Below are 21,479 nucleotides of genomic sequence, written 5' to 3'. Positions count from 1 at the left end.
AAAAAAAGGGAGGGGAGGGAGGGGGGGGGGGGGGGGGGGGGGGGGGGCCGGGGGGGGGGGGGGGGGGGGGGGAAAAAAAAAAAATGGGGGGGGAAACCTTTCTCTTCTGTTTAACACCCCCCCCTTTTACCAAAAAAAAAAACCTATTTGGTAAAAACACATAAAAATTAAATATCAAAATCAGCGGTGCTTGTGTGTAATTATTTATACGCCCGCGATGACTGCGATGTCATCATCATGTAAATGAAACTAAGAAGAAGAAGAACCCCCCGAGAGCTCCTTCCATGGCAACAACGGGGGACTAAAACATGGCACAGAAAACAGCGCATAATTATAACTAAATCTCTGTCTTACATCTCTCTCTCTCTATCTCTCTACGTCTCTTTCTTCTATATATATTTATTATGTATATATATATCTTTCCTTCTTTCACTCTCGATGTACATTCAAGTGTGATTGATAGCTGGGAGAGCGCCTGCTGGACATGTCCTTTGCTGTTTAGGAAGCTGTCTCTCAACAGGAGCAAAGGTTCTCAACACTGAGGTTAACAAAAGATACATTTGTATCTTTGAAGTACTTCCTTGATTTACGAGCATGTGCATCCGGACTTCAGTTTCAATCAACGAACTTTAAATACTTAATGCCCAATAATGGGTATGAGGTTTTGCGATTGTGGCAGCTCCTTCAGCAGATACTTAATCGCTGAAGACTGTTGCTTGTAGATTGAAGCAGGAAGATTGTATGATTTTTGGTCTTATATCTTTCGTATCTTTCATAATTCTGCCAGCACTGCTTGCATCAACTCCATTAGCACTGCTTTTCCCTCTTCCCTAGGCACTTCCCATGAATTTCCATCCACAAAGAACCCTCTGCAACACAGTTTCCCTTCATTTGGCGTTCCATTTTGCTGCTTAAATCACAGTTATCCTTCCTTCCATCAATGGCCTGCTGGGCCCCTCTAATCGATAGTTTTCCCATAGTTAGCAAATGCCCAAAAATTCTGTGGGGCCCTTCCACAAAGTGGCGGCGACATGATAGATGCCTCCTCATCAGAAAGGGAAAGAAAAAAAAAAACGGCGGCTGCCAAGGCGTCTGACAGCTCAGCGGGTAGCTGAGCCTCCTACCCAGCTACACCCCACCCCATTCCGTTCCGTTTGGGTGTCCTAAGTGGTGGGCGGAGGGGGGGTTGGGGGATGGTTATTTGGCCCATCCATCGCAGCAGTTGCCGTTGTCGTCGCCATACTTTTAGCATAAACAGCCGGAAGCGGAAATGTTGATGACGCTCGCTCGGCGTTTCGCTCTTTCTGCTGTTTGCTGCTGCTGCTGCTGCTGCTGCTGCTGCTACTTCTCTCAGATATATCTCATGTTTGTGTTTGTGTGTGGGTGTATCCCACCCATATCTGGCTACTCATCCGTACTTTTTTCCCATCCTCCTTCCGTCTTCCTCGTTCTCTCCACTGACATCTCCACCGCATTTTGTGTCATTTGTTTAGCTGTCATTGCCGGCGTATTGCCGCTGACAGCTCTGCCTCTCCCTCTTCCTCTTTACCCCTCTTTCTCTTTCTGGCTACATGGCGCCAAGATTCAAAGGGGCTGCTGCAGCCTATGAGTCGTTTTTCCTATGAGAAATCACCCAAAAATTAGCCATTGCCGCGCGGCATTAAATCTAATCTGATCCGATTTTCTATTACCAATTGCCACAGCTCCTGCTGTGAGCATGGGCTTTTCTCTCTCACTCTCTCTCTCTGAGCCTTTCACTCAGTCCCTTCACTTTTCTCCATGTGTGTCTGCCGCTCTTTGTCTGTCTGTCTGTGTGTGTGTGTTTTATCTCAATTTGCCTTCGGCTGTGTGTCTGTCTCTGTCTCTCTCTCTCTCTCTCGGTTTCTGTTTGTTTGTTTGTGCACTTTAATCTTTTTATCGTACTTTAACACTTTGGCTACAGTTTCGTTGACTTTCGTGCCTTTTGTTCTCTCATTTGGGGTCCTTCATTAGCCCTCCGGCTGCGCCCCCGCTTTCTCCTGCTCCTTCTGCCCCTAAAAAGGCGCGAAAAATGTCGCGTGCTGATTTGTCCTTTTTGCGTCTGTTTCGGCTAGCTGTCATCGACCTTTCTGAAGGGGTTGGGGTAGAAAACCCTTGTCCACTGATCTGTCTATCGCTGGGGCGTCATTCTTAGCCAAAGGATAGACCGAGAGAGAGAGAGAGCCTGATATATGCAGGACCTTAATTGATTTCTGGAGTAAAGTACTTAGCTCTCCGACGGAAAACCAATGGGGGAAAATGTGTGGAATTTGCGTCAAAGAGTTTCCATTCGTCACTCTTGTTGTTGGCACAAATTTAAAATTAATTAAGCGGCGGCTTATCAAAAAGCAAATGGAGGCAACAGCCACTCATGCAGGCATTACACATTACACACATGCAACATGCAACAGATTATTTATGTACAGCGACGGGGGTGGGGTCCACCCCCACTCCTGCAGGAGCAGGAGGCAGGAAACGACATCATCGTCATCGTTGCCCCATCATCGTTGCGACGACGCGCCGCTTGCGTTGATGTGTGGCACGTTGCCATAGTATAATATTAAATTACATTCGAAGTAAATAAAAGCAAAATGCGAGTACACAACAGCAGCAGCAGCAGCTTCAGTGACACTGAGACTGTGCCTCACTGTGTGTGTGTTTGTGTGTGTGTGGGGGGGTGTGTGGCATATGGATATATCCCACCCCTAAAATCCCTACAACTCCCCCACAATCCCTCGACAACCCTTCCATTACTTACAGTTGCATGCCGCCCCCATAGGCGCAGGACTACAATTTCCAGAGACCAGGGCTGCGGATTTCACGATTGAAGCATGGAATTTTCACGGGAAATTCTTTGCGAATATTTATAGGGAAAGTTCTTAAATAGATCGAATCCTGATGAACACGGAAGGGCTTCAATTTCTGACTATCATCCAGATTTAAGTTAAAAAAAATGAAAAAATCTCCGCTAATTTGTTCCACTTGGAACCACTCTGGAACTAGTTCCAAAGCAACAGCTGCCCCATCCCTTTGGCGCAGCCTACCCACCCACCATTGGCACTGTTCTCCACTGCCTGTTCTCCATGGCTTAATTTGGAGCCAACTTTGTCATAAATAATGCAAACTGAATAGCATCCCGCCGGCTCGGCCCCTCTGCGAATCTGAGCCCCATCTTTAGCCCATTGGAGCAGCCATTCCCCCACTCCATGGGTAAACCTCCGCTGCTCGTCTGGCTCCTGGCTCCTTCTGCTCCTGCTCGTCCTGTTCGTCCTGCGCGTCGTTTGCTCGCGGGCATTACTCAATATGCAGTTAGCTGCTGATGCGCTCAAACGTGCTGCAATTACGGAGCTCCGCTCCGTACTGAAGCTGCTGCCAACCTGAGCCTCGTGGCGTCTGCCTCCCCTCTACTGCAGCTCTCTCTTGGCTTTTTCGCAGCAACGTCATTTGTACTTAATGACTTTTCAACGTCGTGTGCGTGCAACATCAGTTTTCTTGAGGCTTTTTTGGGGCGGCTGTTGCCCCTCTCTCTCGTGGGGCGGGCGGGTTCGTTGGCTGTTCGCTCATTTGCCTATAGCATCAAGGGGTGGGCAGGGGTGACCGGAAGGAGAGCCATAAATAAAACACGCACGCAGCCTACGTGATGCGTGCCATGTTGCACCTGTTGCAACTACGTTTTGAGACCACGTTTAATTCCAAAACAAGCACCTCCCACGAGCAGGGCTTTCCATCAGCAAACAACAGAAAGATGACCCAAATCTGCCCAAAGAAAGGAATGTCTTAGGCTTAAGCCAAATGGAAAACATTTTCCAGGGGCAGGGGGCAAGAAAACCCACACACATCAAAGAAAAGGAAAAGCCTAAGAGGGAAATTTCTGGATGCAGGGTTTAAAATATATATACAAATCGCTGCCTATGCATTGGGAGCTTGCTTATCGGAAAATGCTTAATAAAACACATCTGCCAGAAGAAGCAGGACATCAGAGAGAAAGAGAGAGAAAGAGAGGCCACCCTTAGCCTTAGAAGAGTGGGCGAAAAATGAGGGGGAAGGCAGCGTCCACCCTTTGGTCCACAAGCGGGTGGCCGGTGGCAGGGGCAGACCTAAAGACAGGACCAAAATTATTATATATGACCCACCACGGCTGGGCATATCTCGGGGTGGAGTGTGGTCCCAAAAATGATTTAAAATCATTCTTTTGACAGCTCACAAAAAACATTCCCATTCCATCTATAAATGGTTTGTATCTGTTTGTCTGTGTGTGTGTTTCAGGACCATTAAAGGGGCAAACAGCAAAGAAAGGAAATTCAATAAGCGTGATTTGGATAGCCAACCGAACCGTACAGAATCGTGGCTGCCTGAATTCAATCGCAAATCGAATCCTGACTGGTCAAAGGCAACAACCCACCCACTCCACGCCCCTAAGAAATATTTAAGGCGTTGGGGGGATGCCAATAAATCAAATGCTGCCCAGGAAAAAGGTTACCCCGTCCCGCCTCACACAATGCGTGTCGGCGGCATCTGTAGATCTCTGTCCCTCCAGTTTTGGAGAACGAGATACTCATCCAATGTTTTCGTGTGTGTGTGTGTGTGTGTGTGTTTGTTAGGCACACACTTGTGGCACACAGTGTGGTGGCAAACAGGGATACGGGTGTGGGGGGCTGTTTGTTGCTTGGTTGCTTGCGACTTCCTTGAACAACTTTTTTGTTGGTGGCAATTTAGTTCTCAACTTTCCGTAAATATATATGTGCAGATCAATGGATTATTAAAGCCTTTTGTTCTGCCCGTTTGAGGCAGCAAACTTTTGGCAGTGCCTGTGTTTGTATATATCCGATTATTCGCACATTAATTGCCTTTGCCTTGCAGCCTCTAAAAGCGGCATACACATTATAGTTGTGGAGTTATGATGGGGAACGCCTTTACATAATTGAATTTTCACACACTTTTTCCGCTCCCCCCTGGGTCTCCCCCCTGGGTCTCAAACTTGCCACACAATTCAATAAAAGTGAATGGCAGAGTGTTTCAGGCCTCTTCTTGGGTGGAAAAGTGTCAGAAATTTACTCGAGAGTAGTGTTTGACCAGCAGAGTGGGGCAATGGGAGTGAGGGAAACTCAGTTAGCGCCTTGGCACACACAGTGTGGCAGGGGCAGGGGCAGGCGCAGAGGTAGAGGTCGAAGGGTCCTTTCAGGCACTGACGGTGTTGCTGCTGCGGCAAAGAGAAAGAGAGAGAGAGAGAGAGAGTGCAAAGCTGCTAAGCGGCTTAAAGTTGTAGAAAGTTTTTCTAAACGCATTCGCGTCACCAAAGGCGGCGCCAAAGTTATGAGTGGTCTCTCCCCTCCCTTTGCCACACAAAGGCACACACAGGAGTGCCCTCTCACTCACTCTTACTCTCTCTTTGTGTGTGTGTGTGCAGCTGATCCGGCCTCCAGTTGGAGGCGCCACAAAGAGCGACAACAAGCGCTCCAAAAAGCGCTCCAACAAGTGCAGGCAGAGCGAGAAGCACTCCATCGTGTCGTCATGGCAAATGAAGTGAGGCGGGACAGATACAGCCCTGCCCGGGCACAGAATGAGGCATGTGGAACGAGGCATGTAAAAGGATTATGTACGCTTAATATCCATTGATGAGAGGTCCATGTCCACATAATGCTGTCATTTTTATGAGATTTTCCTCAAAGCAGCTGAAGAGCTAAAGAGCTGAAGGATTCCTCCTGCCACCACCACCACCCACCATCCTGCCAGTCAGACAGATAGTTTGCAAGCCGAAACAGCTGCCACATTCCCAGCGTAGAGCCCAACCCCCAAGGTCAGCTCGAGGCCTAATTACAGATGCAGCACACCCAGCCACACCCCAACCACCAGAAAAAAAAATAAAACAAATTTCACTTTCGGCAACTTTATGCAAATATTTCCAGTGGCAAGTCGCAGAACATACGGCAGGGCAATGTAATGAATATTTACGAGTCTCAGACGAGTCAGAGTCGAGTGGAGTGAAGTCCAGGACTCCATGGGGCAGTTGCAAGTGCTCTGGCTGTGGCTGTGGCTGTGGCACGTGCAAAATCTGTGAATATTTCCCACACACACGAAGCGGCAAAAGAAAGCGGCAAGAAATTGCCTTTCGAATTTTCGAAAATTTACGCTCGAAATATTACCGAAGGAAAATTTCTCATTTAATTATGAACTGTTAACGGCCTAGGAAAAACGTTGGTAGTCGGTGCAGGCTGGAGGGTGGAGGGTGGTGGGTGATGTTCCACTCCCCTTTTGGATAATTAAAAGTGAAAGGTGTGGTGCATGAATGGGTGGGGTGGGTGGATTTTTGGGTGGAACAATTGCAGCTGGGGGGGGGGGGTAATCAAAAATGTATCTTTATTTGCCAACAGAGTGGAGAGAGTCGAGAAAGAGACTTACCCTGAAAGCCCACACACAGGACCTTTTTTGTGGAACACAACCGACAGACAATGCCGCCCGGGAGTCGTTAGAGCTGAAGCAACGAGCACTGCAATGAAAATGTGTGGAAAAGCATTTACTTAAATTAGATTTCTGTATCATGGTTAGGGTAGGAGGTGCACAGTGTGAAGAAGGGTGAGCATTAAGTTAGGGTATTACTCGAATATGTAGTGTTTGTTTATTGGCTATGGAAAGCAAGTTGTCAGGAATTAAATTTAAAATAAAAAAAAATTGTATTTGAGCTCTTAAGTCCATTATATTATTATTTATAATTATTAATTGGTTATTAACTGATTATTTAGTGGTCAGATTTCAAACGATTGTGGATAAATCTCCACAAATTAACCAATGATCGTAATTTTTAATATTTCTCACTCTTTTCCCATAACTTCAAGCCGTTCTCTTAATCCACAAAACTCAATCCGCAGCGCAAACTTTCCTCCTCCACTACAAAACCTAACTAATTCCCAGATAGAAAAAATCCGGAGAGCATACAGACTTCTTCTATATTTCTTTTATAATTGAATGATATTATTGCAGCTGCAGCTTGCAGCATGCAGCATGGAAAAGCGTCGAATCATTCTAGTTGTCGTTGAAAGCAGCTGCAGCTAGTCCTTCCTCCTCCTCCTCCTCCTCCTCCTCTGCCTCCACTGCCTCCTTTGTATCGAGCAACCATTTGAAGTAAGGCGAGTCCTTTGCCTTTCCTCTCTATTTGGAATGATTTCTCATTGCCTTTAAGTTGAAAATCCCCAGAGTAAGCTGCTCATATTTACAAAATGTCTAATGAAAATATTTTTTTTTCAAATCCAACCCCTCCCCGCCACTCCTGGGCCCCGCTTGGAAAAAAATCAAATTAGTTGCATGAATGGCGCTGGCAAATGCGCTTTGGCTGCGGATTATGGGGGCGTGGCATAGCTACTATATAGGAGAGAAGAACCGTAAGCACAGTTTCAATGGCAGTTCCCTTTCTTTTTTTTTTTGTTTGTTGATATTTGTCTGCAGCTGTGAGAATGGGGCGCATGGGGGGCATCTCTAGCTCCAAGGATGCTTTTATGTGATTCATGGAGCCCAAGAGCCAGCAGTAGATGCTGCTCCATGTTTGTGTGCTAATTGCCAGAGTGCGGTGGTTGGGGGGTGGTGAGGCAGCGGTGTGGCAGTGGCAGTGGCAGGAATGGAGCAGAGTCAAGGAGCTTATCAGAAAATTCTTATCGCATTACTTACTTATGCCGTTTACTTAGGTTATTTGTCATAATTATCCAGCAATCCAGCAAGGGAAAAGATTCATTTGCCAAATGTGTCTGTCTCTCCCCTCCCCCTCCCACACTCACACTTTTCCTGCCACCCACTGCTCTGCCTTTCCCCTCTGTTCATCTCTGTCTGAAGCGGAAGAGCTGCCCATTGAAAATTGATGTCCTTTGGCCCCCCAACTCCCCTTGAACAACCTGTGTCACGTATGGGCACAACGGGCACACAGGGGACAGGGGTCTGGGTACCCCAAAGAAATCTCAAAATCTCGACTTTTAACTCTTCTCGCAAGCTGCCTCTGAATGCTGCCTCTGAATGTTGCATGTGAGAGTCAGAGTGCAACAACAACAACAACAGCAACAACAAAATCAGATATCGCATTTAAAATAGAAGAAAATAGTGGAGAAAGCAGGGAGCACAAAGCGCACGACTGAGTTGATGAGCATAACAGCAGAAAAGCAGACGAGGAGGAGCAGCAAAAGGAGAGAAGAAAAGGATGAGCACCAGAGACGCCGGACAGAAGAGGGTGGGCAGGCATGTGTGTAGGAATGGAAAGTAAAACTCCCAGCAAAAACGAGCAAAAAGCGACACACATGCACACACAAAAAAAAGTAAATACAAAAAAAAATCGCGCAAAATCGAGAAAAATCAAAAGAAAACTGCAGCCAGCTAAAAAATGAAGGCCCGCAACCGACCAGACAGGACAAAAATAAAGTAAGCCTTAGTTTTAGATACTCTAAGAGATCGTTTGGCTGACAAAGGGATATAAGGATAGTCAAAGGATATTGTGAAAGTAGTTTGCTTCGAGTGATTGTTTTTATAGCATTCGTTGCGGGTTCTAACTTAAAGAGTTACTGCAGAAAGAATGCAGAAAGAATTTTTGTGAATCCACTGAAAATAAGAGTAACGAGGAAAACAGACAGGGCTGGGCCTGCTTTTCTGATGAACAGAATTAATGACAGCAGAAGGGAAGAGAGATATCATAATTCTGTTGCAAGTCGAAGCCAAAGATGAAGCCGAAGCTCTAAGCCAAATCATAATACCCTCTGAAAGGGCATACACAAAAAAAAAAACAACAAGCGCTCAAGGGTTAGAGAGAAGTTCTGAAAAAGGTTGGCTGGGTGGGGTTTAGGGCCACAAAAACTGTATCAAGTAACTGAGCCGCGCCAAGCGGCAAGCATAGTGAAAATGCAACTGTGCGGAAAACTGTGCGAACATTTTCTTTTGCAATGCAGCTCTCTACGCTCTTGGGCGACACACAAACCAAACAAACAAAACAGTCAGACAACATTAACAAGAGCAACAGCAACAACATCAGCAGCAGCAGCAGAGTGGAGCCATGGCGGCATGGAGCATGGAGGAAAACTAGCAAAAATAGACAACTTTAAGTACAAGGCAACCCGCAAACTCACACACACTCGTCTCGGAGAGAACGAGGCAAAAAGTTGCTATAAGAAATCGCAGAATATCGCTTAGAATGCAGAGGCCCCCGCCAAAAAAAAAAAAGTAAAAACACACACACTAAAAAGCATATGGAGAAAGTTGTGGGACACCCATAGAAAGGAGGGTAGAGGGTGGAGTGGGCAGCGTGGGTGTCTGACTCTTCTTTCAATTTGCAACATTTTCTGTTGCACGTTCCACACCAAAATAAAAAATAGAACTTCCTCCATAGCCTGATTTCCTGGGGTTCCTGGCGACGACGAAAATTGCAGGAAACATTTCAATTTAAAGGCCGACCCCTTCCCTTCCCCCATGCCATCATTGGGGATCGCTCACCTGACCGCAAATGAGACCAGAAATTAACTGTCCCTGTCGGTATCCCTCACCCAGCAGCAAGCAGCAAGCAGCCAGCAGTCACAAGGATATCTCAGTTTTTGTATCTATTTGTTTATAATTTGAGGAAAAATTCAATTAGCAGGCTGTCGAAAACAGTCGAAGCCCCACAGAAGATTGGGCAGGCACACCCACCGCCCACCACCCACTTTCACATTAATAATATAAACTTTCTTTTCGACTGCGGCTGCCAATCAGTTGTTGAGCGGCTGCTGAATCCCAGACAAGGGCTCCAAAAGGATAGCGATAACGAAGGGAAGCCTTTAATAAACCCACAGAAACTTGCAGAAACAATGGAACTACAATGCCCGCAACAGGACACCAGCCAAGAGTACAGTGGAACCAAACAAAAAAGAATTTCGAGGTGCAGGTGAAACTGTGGCACTCTCATTCTCTTTGTTAAACGTCGTGGCAACTGTTAGCTGCACTTTTTCCCTTAATATTTTTACTATTAAAGCACTTTAAATGCTTTTCACCTGAGCGTTTTTGATCAGTTTTAAGCACTTGTAACCACTGTGCGGTGAAAAACTTTCTCCCGAAAAAACGTAGCTAGAGAAAGTAGAGAAATCGACAGAGTAGAAAGAGAAGAGGAAACTTCCCCCGCCTCCCTCAGTGTTAACTGAATTGTTGTCTTAACTACGAGACAAGACCCCCCCCCTAACCTACCCATTCTCTAACACACAGGTGGAGGCACCCTCCATAAAAACTGTGGCCAAAAAAAAAAAGTTTTCCAAAATTCATTTTTACGAAAATTGCAAAAATAATGTAGAGAAATAGTTGAATAAAAAAAATAGTTAAAAAAAAAAACGAAATTTATTTTAACAAAAAAAAAATATTAAAAAACCAAGTCGATTGGGGGAATACCCTTATGATAATCAAAATGATAAGATCGCGACGAGAAGCGAACGAGAGCGTAAGCTGTTCGGCGGAAGATGTGTAACAAGTGGGAAGGGAACGAGATCTTGCTGTTTGTCGTTGCTGTTCGTGAGACTTGAGTGTTTAGTGTTAGAATTCAATAACTTTGACATTCTTAGCCTTGCAAATACCAACCTACACCTGTCTGTATTTTCTGCACTGCCTACCTATTGTCCATAATTTGTAATACCCCCATTGTTAGGGTATAAAAAGTTTAAATAACTTTGGCAACTAAATTTAGAGTGAAACGAGGAAGTCGAGGACTGCGAGGAGTTATACGAGAAGCGGATACGACTACTGCGAGTATCAGGGGCAGGACCCACAGTCTGCAGGAGGCCTCCAGTCGTGACAAAGTTGTGCAGCAGATAAAAACTGCAGCAGACGCAAAACTAATTTGCGTGGTTATGTAAATTAGAGACAGGAGCAAGAGCGAGAGCCAGCGAGAGTTGCAGCAGCGATAAACTTGTTGAGGCTGCAAACCAGAGAGAAAGAAGAAAAAAAATCGCAGCACAAATGCGTAAACAAGGTGTGGATAATGTTCTAGAAACGACCTCGCATCTCTTTAACCTCTCTCTCCTGGCAGCAGCAGAAGCAGCAGCAAAATAAAGTCCAGCTGCAGCAGCAGGAGCAGCTGAAAGGCAAAAGCAAACACAAAGTTCACACACAACGGAGTCTGAGGCAGAACAGAGTCTGTGGCATGGGCAGAGTCAGAGGCAGGGGCAGAGTCTGATGCAGTGTCTGAGGCTTAGGCGGTTTCGTTTGCACTGTTGTGGGTGTGTGGCAGAGGTCTCAAGATCTTATATGTATATATATATATATATCTGTATATATAATCCCTTAACCACAAACAGATAACAGAAGACCTAACCGCCGCACTGTGCCTGTGCCCGACTCAAACAACTAAATAATGTGCCTGTAAATTTAGTGCCTGTATCTGAAAGATACACACACACACACACACACACGGGTTTTATAAGATAATTTTTAGAGAGGCAAAGCAGCAGCAGAGTGCAGCAGAGCTTAAGCATAATTTGTACCCCCTAAAAGACTGACAAAGACACACGAAGACTTTTGGGAGCTGCTGCTTCTGCTGCTGTTGGAAATGCATCCAGCAGATACATCTGTCGGGTGTCTTGGCAACCGCAGGAGGCCGAAAGCAGTCAGCAGTACAGGGAGAAGCGGCTGCCGCTTTGGGTTCTAAAGTCATATTAATAATTTGGTTGGGATTTGAACTTCAGCCCAATGCCTACACCAACTGTCTACCGTCTGCTGCAACTCCTGCTGCCATTCAAGCCATGCCCCATGCTGTTGCTTTAAGTCCCTGGCCCATGCTGCCGCCCTTGCTACTGCCCTTCTTCTGCTGCGGCAGCAACTCCATTCCATGCACAATGCCTCCGACCCTTCTGATGCTGCTGCTGCTGCTGCTGGATACCGCAACAACTTGTCTAGGCTGCAGCTGGTGGCAGGATTGCAATCGAATCGGAGTGAGGCTGTGTTGCCAGGACTCCCCATTAAAGCTTAGTTACACTTGCAACCCCCCACATACGTGCGCCCCCCCCACAGCCATTCTCCACACATTTTGGTTATTCACAGTTTTGTTTGCACATTTCCCATGCAAACGAAAACGAATGAACAAAAAATGACAACAAAATGCACATGGAACGAAATTCTGGGAGGAAAAACAGAAAAGCACACCTGTCCGTTATGTGGCACCTGTTGGTTTGGGGGTGCCTTTGATTTCTATTTCTCAGATAGATTGCCACTCTCGAGTTGGTTTTGTTGTTTTGGTGCCTCTTGCAAATTGTACAAGTTTTTGTGTGGCAATCTGCAAAATGTTTAGAGGGAGACAGATAGAGAGGTTTTCCATCTAAGGGATTTTCCATGAGAGTTTTAGGGCCAAAATATATGCCCAATGAAATGGATTAACACAGAGAACATACAAAGTGAAAGATTTTTACAGCTAGAAATTTATGGAAATGGAAAATTAATTTTGATTGTATTTGATTGATTTTGTACGATAAATGCCTAGCACAGATACAGATGCAGTTGCACAAATATGAAAATATGTATGGGAATCCATGGGAAAAGCCCAGGGAAATTCATGTAATTCCTTGGATATGCCTCATATTTCGATATCTTCAGATCAGACCTCATTATGGGCTGGATGGATATACAATATTCATTGCCACGACGCACACTAATTAGTGTCTGTGCCTCCTCACTGACATGTGATATTTTTAGTGTGCAGCTTTGTTTACAGAGGATCCCCTGCCTCTGCCACAGAAACACAGTCACAGCCACAGCAGAACCCTACCCCAGTTGCAGACCCAAGCCACACAGTGCCCTTGCCCCATACCCTGCCCCTGTTCATGCCTTCTTTTTCTCTCTATTTTTAGCTGCAGTTCCGTTTGATTTGGTTCGTCTGTTTGGATTCCTCCCCTGTTAATGACATGCAAATCAACTTTGGTGGTCGTCGTGGCTTTTCCGGGGTTTCCCAGTGACAAAAACGCGTCGCTGCCGCCGCTTGAATCTCAGTGGGAACACAAGCCAGCACCCGTCCCCTCAATTCGATTGTTGCCCCGTGTTCATGCCCCTCCCTGCCACTTGTGTGTTTATATGTTTTTGACAGTTGATTGTTTTATTGAAATGTGGCACGTTCCGGCATTTCTTTGCTGGCGCCGCAGGTGGCGACAAGCAAATATTTAATATTTACTTTCGAGACTGTGAGAAAAATCATTAAATCAAGCGAGAATCACAGCCCAAACCCCTTTGCAGTCAATCAACCCCCAAAGCGAATCAATTTCCCTCAAACGAATGGAAAAAACTGTTGGGAAATAATACAAAATTTAATTAGAATTTTAAATTATTTAATAACAACAAAAACTGCAACAAAATTTCAAAATATCTAATATCGAGGAGTACCGCGAAAAACCTAAATCCCCGAATCACACGCACGCGGCTTTCATTTCATTTTCATTTCAGATTTCGGTGGAAATTGAAAAACCGAATGAAATAAATCTCTGGACAAACAAAAAACAAACTGAAAAATGTCCATTCTGTGCTCCTTCCTCTGATAAAAATGTAAAAAGGTATTTAAAATGTTTTCCAAATGCGGTTTTGCAGCGTGCGGTTTTAATGGCAGCGGCCGCCAAAGTAAATGAAAATATTTGACCCAAACGAAATGAAAAATGTTTGGCCCCAAAATGTGTGTCTGTCTGTTGTGTTCCGTCTATGAATGAAGAGGAAATTAAAAAGATATATGTACATATATGTATGTAGTATTATAAAACATACTAAACAAAAAAAAACAAAAAAAGTTTTCATTCAGCATCAGATTTCCTTCCAATGTGAATCCGCTTTAAGGTGGAAAAATTGTTGCCTGTTCGCCGGCTGATAATGACGGAAAAAAAAATGGGGAAATGCAAAACACATAAAATGTCTAGTTCCGAGACATAAACCTGTCTCCTCTGATGGGTTCCATGGGAGACCACAATCAGCCAAGCCATATATACTCCATGCCGTTCCATTCCAACATTTCCCTAGCACAGATTTTATGACCCGCTCTCTCTCCTCCACCATCGTCATCGACGTCGTCGTCTGCTGTCAGGGGCATAAACCAGGAGATCCCTCAAGCATGGCCAAACATCGTCCACCACCCACGCAATAAAAAGAATACAAAAAAATATATATGCAAAAAAGCACTCGAAACGTTTGGAATAGCGACTCGCTGGACGCGACACTAAGATACCCATTAATTAGTTTCCTGCATCTCTGTGTGCCGCTTAAAACTATGATCCCAAAATCGCAATAAATATTCGAAAGCCCAAGTGTTCAAAGAGCCAATCGACAGGTGTACTTGGGAATAGTTTTCTGACCATAATAATGATCCGATTGGAATGCAAATCTGCATTATAATATAATCATTCTTTATAAGTTTTGTTTCAACAAATCTAATATTTCTAAATGAAACACATTGCAGCTCTTCTTTACCTTTACCTTGGATTACCTTTAGAAAACAAAAAGGTTTTGCAAGCTTCTAGTGCTTTGATCTTAATGGGTTTAGCTCTTCAAATTCGACTTTCTGACAAGAATATATGAACAATATAAAACGTCTCTACAGCTCTTCAAAAATGCCTTAAACTCATAGTACCCGCATCAGTTCCCATGCTCCCATGAAAAAAAAATCTCACATAGTCCAAAAAAGGGTATCCAAATGTCGCTGGCCAACTCTGCTGAGGAAAATCTGGACACAAATTAACAATTTTTAATTTGAAAATGCGGCACAAACTTTAATTAGCCGAGCCGATGCCTGCCCCTGCCCCTGCCCACCCGGAACAACAACAACTTTATGGCACTTGGCGCCACAACACCGATGTTTGCCACAGTGCAGCATATCAAGACTTTAGTATTTATTGGCCAACAAGGCGTTGGTGCAATTTATGGCCAAGAGTGTGAACGTGCACCGCCTGTCGCCCACCCCGCCTACCCCGTGGGCAGGGGACCTGTTCTCTCCTCTTGTCCAACCGCCGAGGCCGCAAAATCCACAGAATAATTTCGGTTGCTGGCAAACGCTGCAGCGTTTTGGCTGTGATTTGGCATTGGCTTTGCCATTCTCTAATTTTTTGCACATTTTTTTCACTCATGTATGTGTGTGTGTGTTGTGCGGAGTGCGTGTGGGGATTGCGGCTTTTACCACGCGCTAGAAATAAATTTTGCCAGCACCCGAAAGCGATTTAATTTGCGGTTTTTGTCGTCCATGGGTGGGACGACCCTCTCGATTCGAAATTGATAAAAATGTGTTTCGGTGTGGGAAAGGGGCGAAACAAATAAACGATTAAGCAACAAATCAGCGTCAAAAGTGAAAATGTATCTGAGGGATACAAAGAGTGAATGAGTAACGCAGCAGAAAAGCGTGAAATAAAAGAAAAGAAGAGACAAAATTGTGTTTATAATTTCAACTTTAAGTTTCAATTTTGGGCAACATTTTGGGGCATTCATGCAACAATCAAAATCAAAGTCCAAACCAAAAACAAGGCTTCAAATTTGCCCGTGTTTCCGCGCTTATTTATAGTATCCAATAAAAGTGTATTTTGGATCTATTTTTGTTGCAATATTGCCACCATTGTCATGGCACAGCAGCGGCGCAGAATGGTCTGCAAGTAGCGCTCATCCAGCAATTTGTAGTCCAATTGGAAGCATGGAGATGCCGCCGGGCAGGCCACAAAAGCATTGCCATCGTCCAGTAAATCCAACGTACGCAGCCAGAGCTTCTTCAGGAGCTGCGCCCAGGCAAGAATCTCTTCGGGATCGCCCTCGGCGGTCGATTGGGAAAGCAGTTCCGACATTCGTTGTGCAAACTTGTGGCTGGACAGACGCAGATCCTCGAGGTTTGCGAAGGGTTTCTGTAAGGCCTTCAGATAGCTGCTGTGTATCTTCTGCGCCATGTCGGGCTTCCCCGGATGCCGGAGGTTGAAGGCAAGTATGTTTTTGACAGCCACCAGAACTTGAATCGGTCGTTCGGCCTTTGCTTCTGGCAGCTGTGGCAAAGCGGCGAGCATCCATTGCGCCTGATGCATGCGCAGATTCAGGCGAAAGGATATGTTCAGGAGCTCCATTAGCGGCGGCGTCACCACACGCTGCAGGATCTTGTCATTGGGTACTTTAAGGGAGATCTCCGCCAGGTTGGAGCCTGGTAAATCCACAAAAATCATACTGGAAAATTGTGAATACATTTCCTCAAAGATATCCTTCAGCTTCCACGATGCTTCAGGGAGTTGATTATCCTCCAGGAGCTCAAAGAATCTCTCGTACTTCTGCTGATGCCTGGCCACATCCCCCATGCATACACCCACCAGGCACTGTAGCTTGTCCTGGAGATGCAGCTCCTTCTGCAGCAGATGCTGCGTGTAGCAGCGCACCAGCAGCAGCCGCTTGTGCAGCAGTTGCTTCAGGGTTTGCTGGATAATCTCCGGCAGTGGCACATATGCGGCACAGGCCAGGACACTCTCCAGTATATCATGGATCGAAGGATGATCCATATGGCCCTGCATGTCCTTGTGGTAGGCAATGACAAGCTGCTCCAGCATCGGTAGGGCGAATTGGGAACGCGGATGGACGTAACACCGCACATGGTAGTCCCACAACTCGGACAGGAACGTCGACACGAACTCGTGATACAGACTCACCTTGAAGAGAGATTTGTGCGTTGTGACAAAATCTTCGTTGCGTTGCGTGTCGCACAGGGTGGCCACAAACGGTGCCGCCTGCCGCACATGGCGGTCGATGAAACGCACACACGAGCGACTCTTGCGATCCAATTCACGTGGCATGAAGCTCGTCATGCCATCCAGGTATTGCTGCCTATAAGGAAGCTCTCCACTGTGGTCCCGAAAGTCGCCCGTCTGCCACCAAGTGTCCAGAATGCGGCAATAACCCTCCAGCGAGTGAAGCAACAATGTGGCAGCCAATGCGGCATGATTGCTCGGAATGTTAGCCACCGCCGTCTGCGGCTTTGAGCTGAGGTCGTGGAGCTGCCCCAAAAGTTTCAGACAGCAAACGTCTGGCGGTTCCGTGTCCAGTTTTAGGTCACGTGGCAGCATGTCAGCCAGCAGCTGAATACGCTCCATGGGCGACGCTGAGCTACACAGAAAGTGTTGCACATTGGTTACGTCCGTGTCCTCACGCACGCGACGATCGTAGTCCACCAGAAATTGCATCACGGGCAGCAGCAGCCTCTCCAGTCCTTGGGCAAAGCAAATAAACGTCTGCAAGCGATCGCAGCTACGTTGCATGTTCAGGCAGCGATCGATGAACCGCCGCAGCTGTTGCATCTGCCACAGGGACTCCAGTATGGGCTTAAGCGACACCATCTGTACGATCTGTGGTGCATCTATACGCAGCTGAATGCGCTGATCGACCATCACGAAGTAAATGCAATTATGGGGCAAAAAGAACATGACGAGCAGCTCTCGCAGCAGCAGCTTCTTCTCGTCCATGGGCTTCTCCACATACAGCAGTAGCAGCTTTTCATAGAGATATCCCCCATAGTCGGTGGCAAAGGAGCGATGTAGGAATTCCCCCCCACAATTGCAACGTTCCTGGAGTATCGCCTCCGGGCAAGGATTGACTTCCGGCAGTGAGCGAGGACTGACGACAGCAGCGTCCACTTCTTCCTGTCGCAGATCACTTCCGAACAGGTTGGAGTTCGCTACGTTCGAATCTGTATCAGAATCTATTTCAAAATCTAGATCCCCATTCCTTGAGGCTTCCATGTACCGATTCACTAGATTCTCGCGTGCCCTTGTGTCCTCCTCCGGGCACAGCTCATCCTTCAAGTTGCTAATGGATAAATAAAATTCGATCAGACGACACTGGAATTCCTTCACTGGGTGTTCTTCCAGCCAGGGGTCTGTCAGCACCGTTTTGGTATGCTTTTCAATGGCTTTGGCAATGTTTTCATGCCCCCGGAGATGCAGTTGCAGCATAAATTCCGACAGTTTTGCCTTCACATCATCCGCCGATTGCTCACCGAAGTAATGAGCCACCGCTAGCGTCTGTTTGGCAGATGCCACAAACTGTTCGTAGTTGGCCGAGTTGCCTGTCGATTCATCCGGAATTCCCAGCAGCAGTTGCACCAATTGTGGCACATGGCGGTCAATGCTCTGGTTGAGCCGCAGCTGCTCCTCCTCTGTCCCTGTCTCTGTTTCAGACTGTGTCTCTGACTCTGTTTCTGCTTCTAGCATAATTTTCGCTTTTTTTTAACGCAGCGATATATATTTTATATATGAACGTACGTCTCGAGAATTGATAGCAGGATAAGGAGACGCTTGCTCCGGGAGCAAATACTTGTATTTGAAGCAGGAGAAAAGTGTGCCAGAGGCGAGAGGAACAGAGAAACGAGAGGAGGAGCACAAGCAGCTTATGTCAATTTTCCAATGGCTTACAAAATGCTTCAATGGGAATGTTCGAGCATGTAAATTCCTTTGGCATGCAGCTCCAGTCCAGGCCTCTCCACACACAGTGACCCACATTACACAGGACTCTGCTGCATGCTTCTTCCTTCCTTTCTTCCGTCGCCACATGTCTCGTACACATGTCATTCCTGTGTATATTTGCCGTATTTTATTGTTCTGACAAGATAAATACCAAAATATTCAATAGCTCTTAGGGGGGAGGGGAAGTCGTGCAGGACCTGTACATTAGGGATCGTCTGATCCGCAGTTGCTGTGCACCCTTGTTCCAATCTCTCACACTGTTCCCCTGCAGTCTTGTTTCTCTCTTCCACAGTGTCTGTGCACTTCTGTTCCCCTCCCTTCCGCCATGGCTCTGCACTCCTGCTCTCCCTCTCTCCCACAGTAGCTGTGCATTAAATTATTTGTAGTCCAAAAACTTTTTCGAAAATATTAATTTGCCACCAATGAAAACTTCTTTAACCAAAAAGAAATAAACAACAAATTTTTGCAAACGAGAGAAAGACAAGAAAGAAAGTTGCCACACAAATGAAAATGGCTATTGAGGGGCATGGGATAAAGGGGTGAGAGGGCTGAGTGGGTTGAGAGGGGTGCCCAGGGGGTGTTCGACTTTATGGAATGGACAGATTTGCAATCTTAACCAGAAAACAAAAGCCGAAATGTGGCAAAACAAGAAAAAACTCAGTTTGGAAGGCGTGAGGCAAAAAGAACGAAAAAGAGACACGACCAGAAACTTTCCGTCGCACTTGGCGAAAAGTAAGCGAAAACTTAATAAAGATCGCAGCTGACGAGGAGGCTGGAGAGGTCAGGAGCAGCAGGAGCAGCAGAGACAGAGACAGGACACTGGAGCAAGCACTCTGTTGACAGCTTTTGGTCAATGGAAAAAGACTTTGCTGTTGCCTGCAGTCGACTGCTGCTTGCTGCAGTGAGGGGGGCTACCGAAGGAGCGACCGACCACAGCCTGTCGAAATTAAACCAAAACTGAATTTGCACTTACACTTTGGCCAGACGAAGACGACGAGGACGACGAGGACGACGAGGACGACGAGGACGACGCCTCTGCATCACCCAACGGAGGGACAGGACACCCAGGATACCTACCCAGCTGGTGGCTGTCGAAATTGTCACTTTCGCAATTCTCTCAATGGCTGATGCCTCACAATGGCTTTGGCGTTGGTGCTGCCGCTGCTGCCTGCCGCATTGGGGGGTGTGGAGCAGTGTCAAGAAGCGCGTAAGTGACATTTATGCGCCTGCCGCTGGCACCGAGACAACGACTCCGACTTCGACTCCGACTCTGAGAGAATTGCCCCAAACTGCGGCTAAACTTTCGCCCCCCAAGGCCGGCTGCGTCGACCCAAGTTTGTTTTAATAAATACCTTCATTGTCTCCGCCGGAGACAGCTTCGCGGAGCTGCAGAGGTAGTGGTGCAAAAACTTGCCAACAATTTACCCGCTCATCGACAGTTCTTGCAGAAGTTGCAACACAATGGAAAGCCAGTCGCCGGGAAACAATCAGCAGCGCCAGGCAGCAGCCTCCTCCAATCACAGTCGACAGTCGACAGCCACAGCCGCAGAAATGCAAAAAAATTAACCCATTTTTTTAAACTTTTGTTCCCCCTTTATCTTCTCTTCTCTCTCTTCTCTCAGTCTCTCTGTTCCTCTTCTCTCTATCTCTCTCTCGATTTTTTCAATTAAACAAAAGTTTTCTTCATAAAATAAGCTGAAAGTCGATTGGAAAAAAGAAACAGCTCTGAAGTATGCAACATTAAAGGAAAGTTTCTGCTAAAAAAACACAAAACTAAAGAAAAGGGATATTTTTTGGGAACTGAAGGGCAAAGAAATATCTGCAATTGGAAGTTTTTCTAGGCATAACAATTGAAGAAATTTTATAGATCTCTGGAGAGCCTTGGAAATTTATATTTAGAAGGCCTTAGAAACCGAATGTTGAAGCTTTCTTTGCAGAAGGACGAATGCAGAAAGCGAATATGGGATCCCAAAGGCTAAGCAGCCATATCCTCCACCATTTCGGTAAGATTTGCTATCAGCCATCGACCATTTAACAGATCAATTAGCTCACATTTAGATTTCTTATTAGATTTCTCATTAATCACTCCTCTTTTAGCGTGGTTTTCCTTATCAATCATCGAACGTTTAGCGGTGATTTAGGGCAGATTCCTTATCAGTCATCCCTTGATACATTCCTCGTAGTTTACAGCACATTATATGACGGCAAAGGCAATGGCAAAAAGCAGTTCACAAGGAAATGAGATCTGCAATTCCTTAAATTTTCAACAAATCATGGGAACCCCTTTTTCCCACCGAAACGAACTTCTCATAGATCCCATAAATCCATAAGGATTTCCCCCATTATATTCATCTACAAACCGAAGCCAAAGTTCATTGCTTTTCCCCCTCTGTTAGATATTTACATAAGTCCACACACCTCTGCTAGAGCCACACTAAATCTCATCTCTGTTTGATGGTAGGAGAAGGGGGCCTCACCTCAGTGTGATGGCTGGGGATGATGAGGCTCATTTAGCACGGAGAGAGAGAGAGAGAGATATCTTATCAAACGACCGGATGTCGACAGAACTACCTTTAGCACCGAGCTGCACGTCTTGCTATTTATAGACTGTTTTCCGGAACGGTCCACATCTGGACAGCAGCAGTAGCAGCAGCAGCAGAGGCAGAAGGTGGAACAGGGGAATCAGCAGGGGAAGGTGTGGCAGCAGTAGAAGCTAACGGCAAAGTTAATTAGTTGTGATTTTTCAAAGAACATTCAAAAATCGAAGCCAGAAGCAACAGCAACAACAACCGAAAACACAAACAAATATTGTCAGGCCCCCGAGGGCTGTCTGGTTGGGCATGGGGCATGGGGTATGGTTGGGGCATGCAGCCAGGCGTGGCACATGTTGAGTGTATAAAATTTTGATGAATGTTTTGTTTACAAGCAGAGCCAAAGAGAGAGAGAGAACATAACACCAGAAGAATCATCAGCAGCAGCAGCAACAAGGGGTTGATTACGAGGCATATGCCTCATGCCTCATGCTGCGTGTGGGTG

General features: G+C 46.1%; 2 protein-coding genes across 2 annotated transcripts in view; both read right to left on the bottom strand.

Annotated features, from left to right (window-relative positions):
- The window catches only part of LOC111064836 (connectin), a 143,127-nt gene that overhangs the window by 49,517 nt on the left and 72,131 nt on the right, over positions 1–21,479 (bottom strand). The window contains exon 4 of the mRNA XM_041594061.1: positions 6,418–6,505. The gene's annotated coding sequence lies outside the window, so the exon portion shown is untranslated. The remainder of the gene's footprint in view (positions 1–6,417; positions 6,506–21,479) is intronic.
- LOC111064835 lies at positions 15,504–18,206 on the bottom strand. Its single transcript, XM_022352638.2, has one exon. The coding sequence runs from the start codon at positions 18,189–18,191 to the stop codon at positions 15,546–15,548; it is 2,646 nt and encodes an 881-aa protein (XP_022208330.2). The 5' UTR covers positions 18,192–18,206; the 3' UTR covers positions 15,504–15,545.

Source organism: Drosophila obscura, unplaced genomic scaffold (assembly GCF_018151105.1).
Source record: "Drosophila obscura isolate BZ-5 IFL unplaced genomic scaffold, ASM1815110v1 contig_208, whole genome shotgun sequence".
In the NCBI taxonomy this organism is placed as follows: Eukaryota; Metazoa; Arthropoda; class Insecta; order Diptera; family Drosophilidae; genus Drosophila; species Drosophila obscura.
Note: the sequence above shows the minus strand (reverse complement) of the source record. Positions and strands in the feature narration are given on the sequence as shown.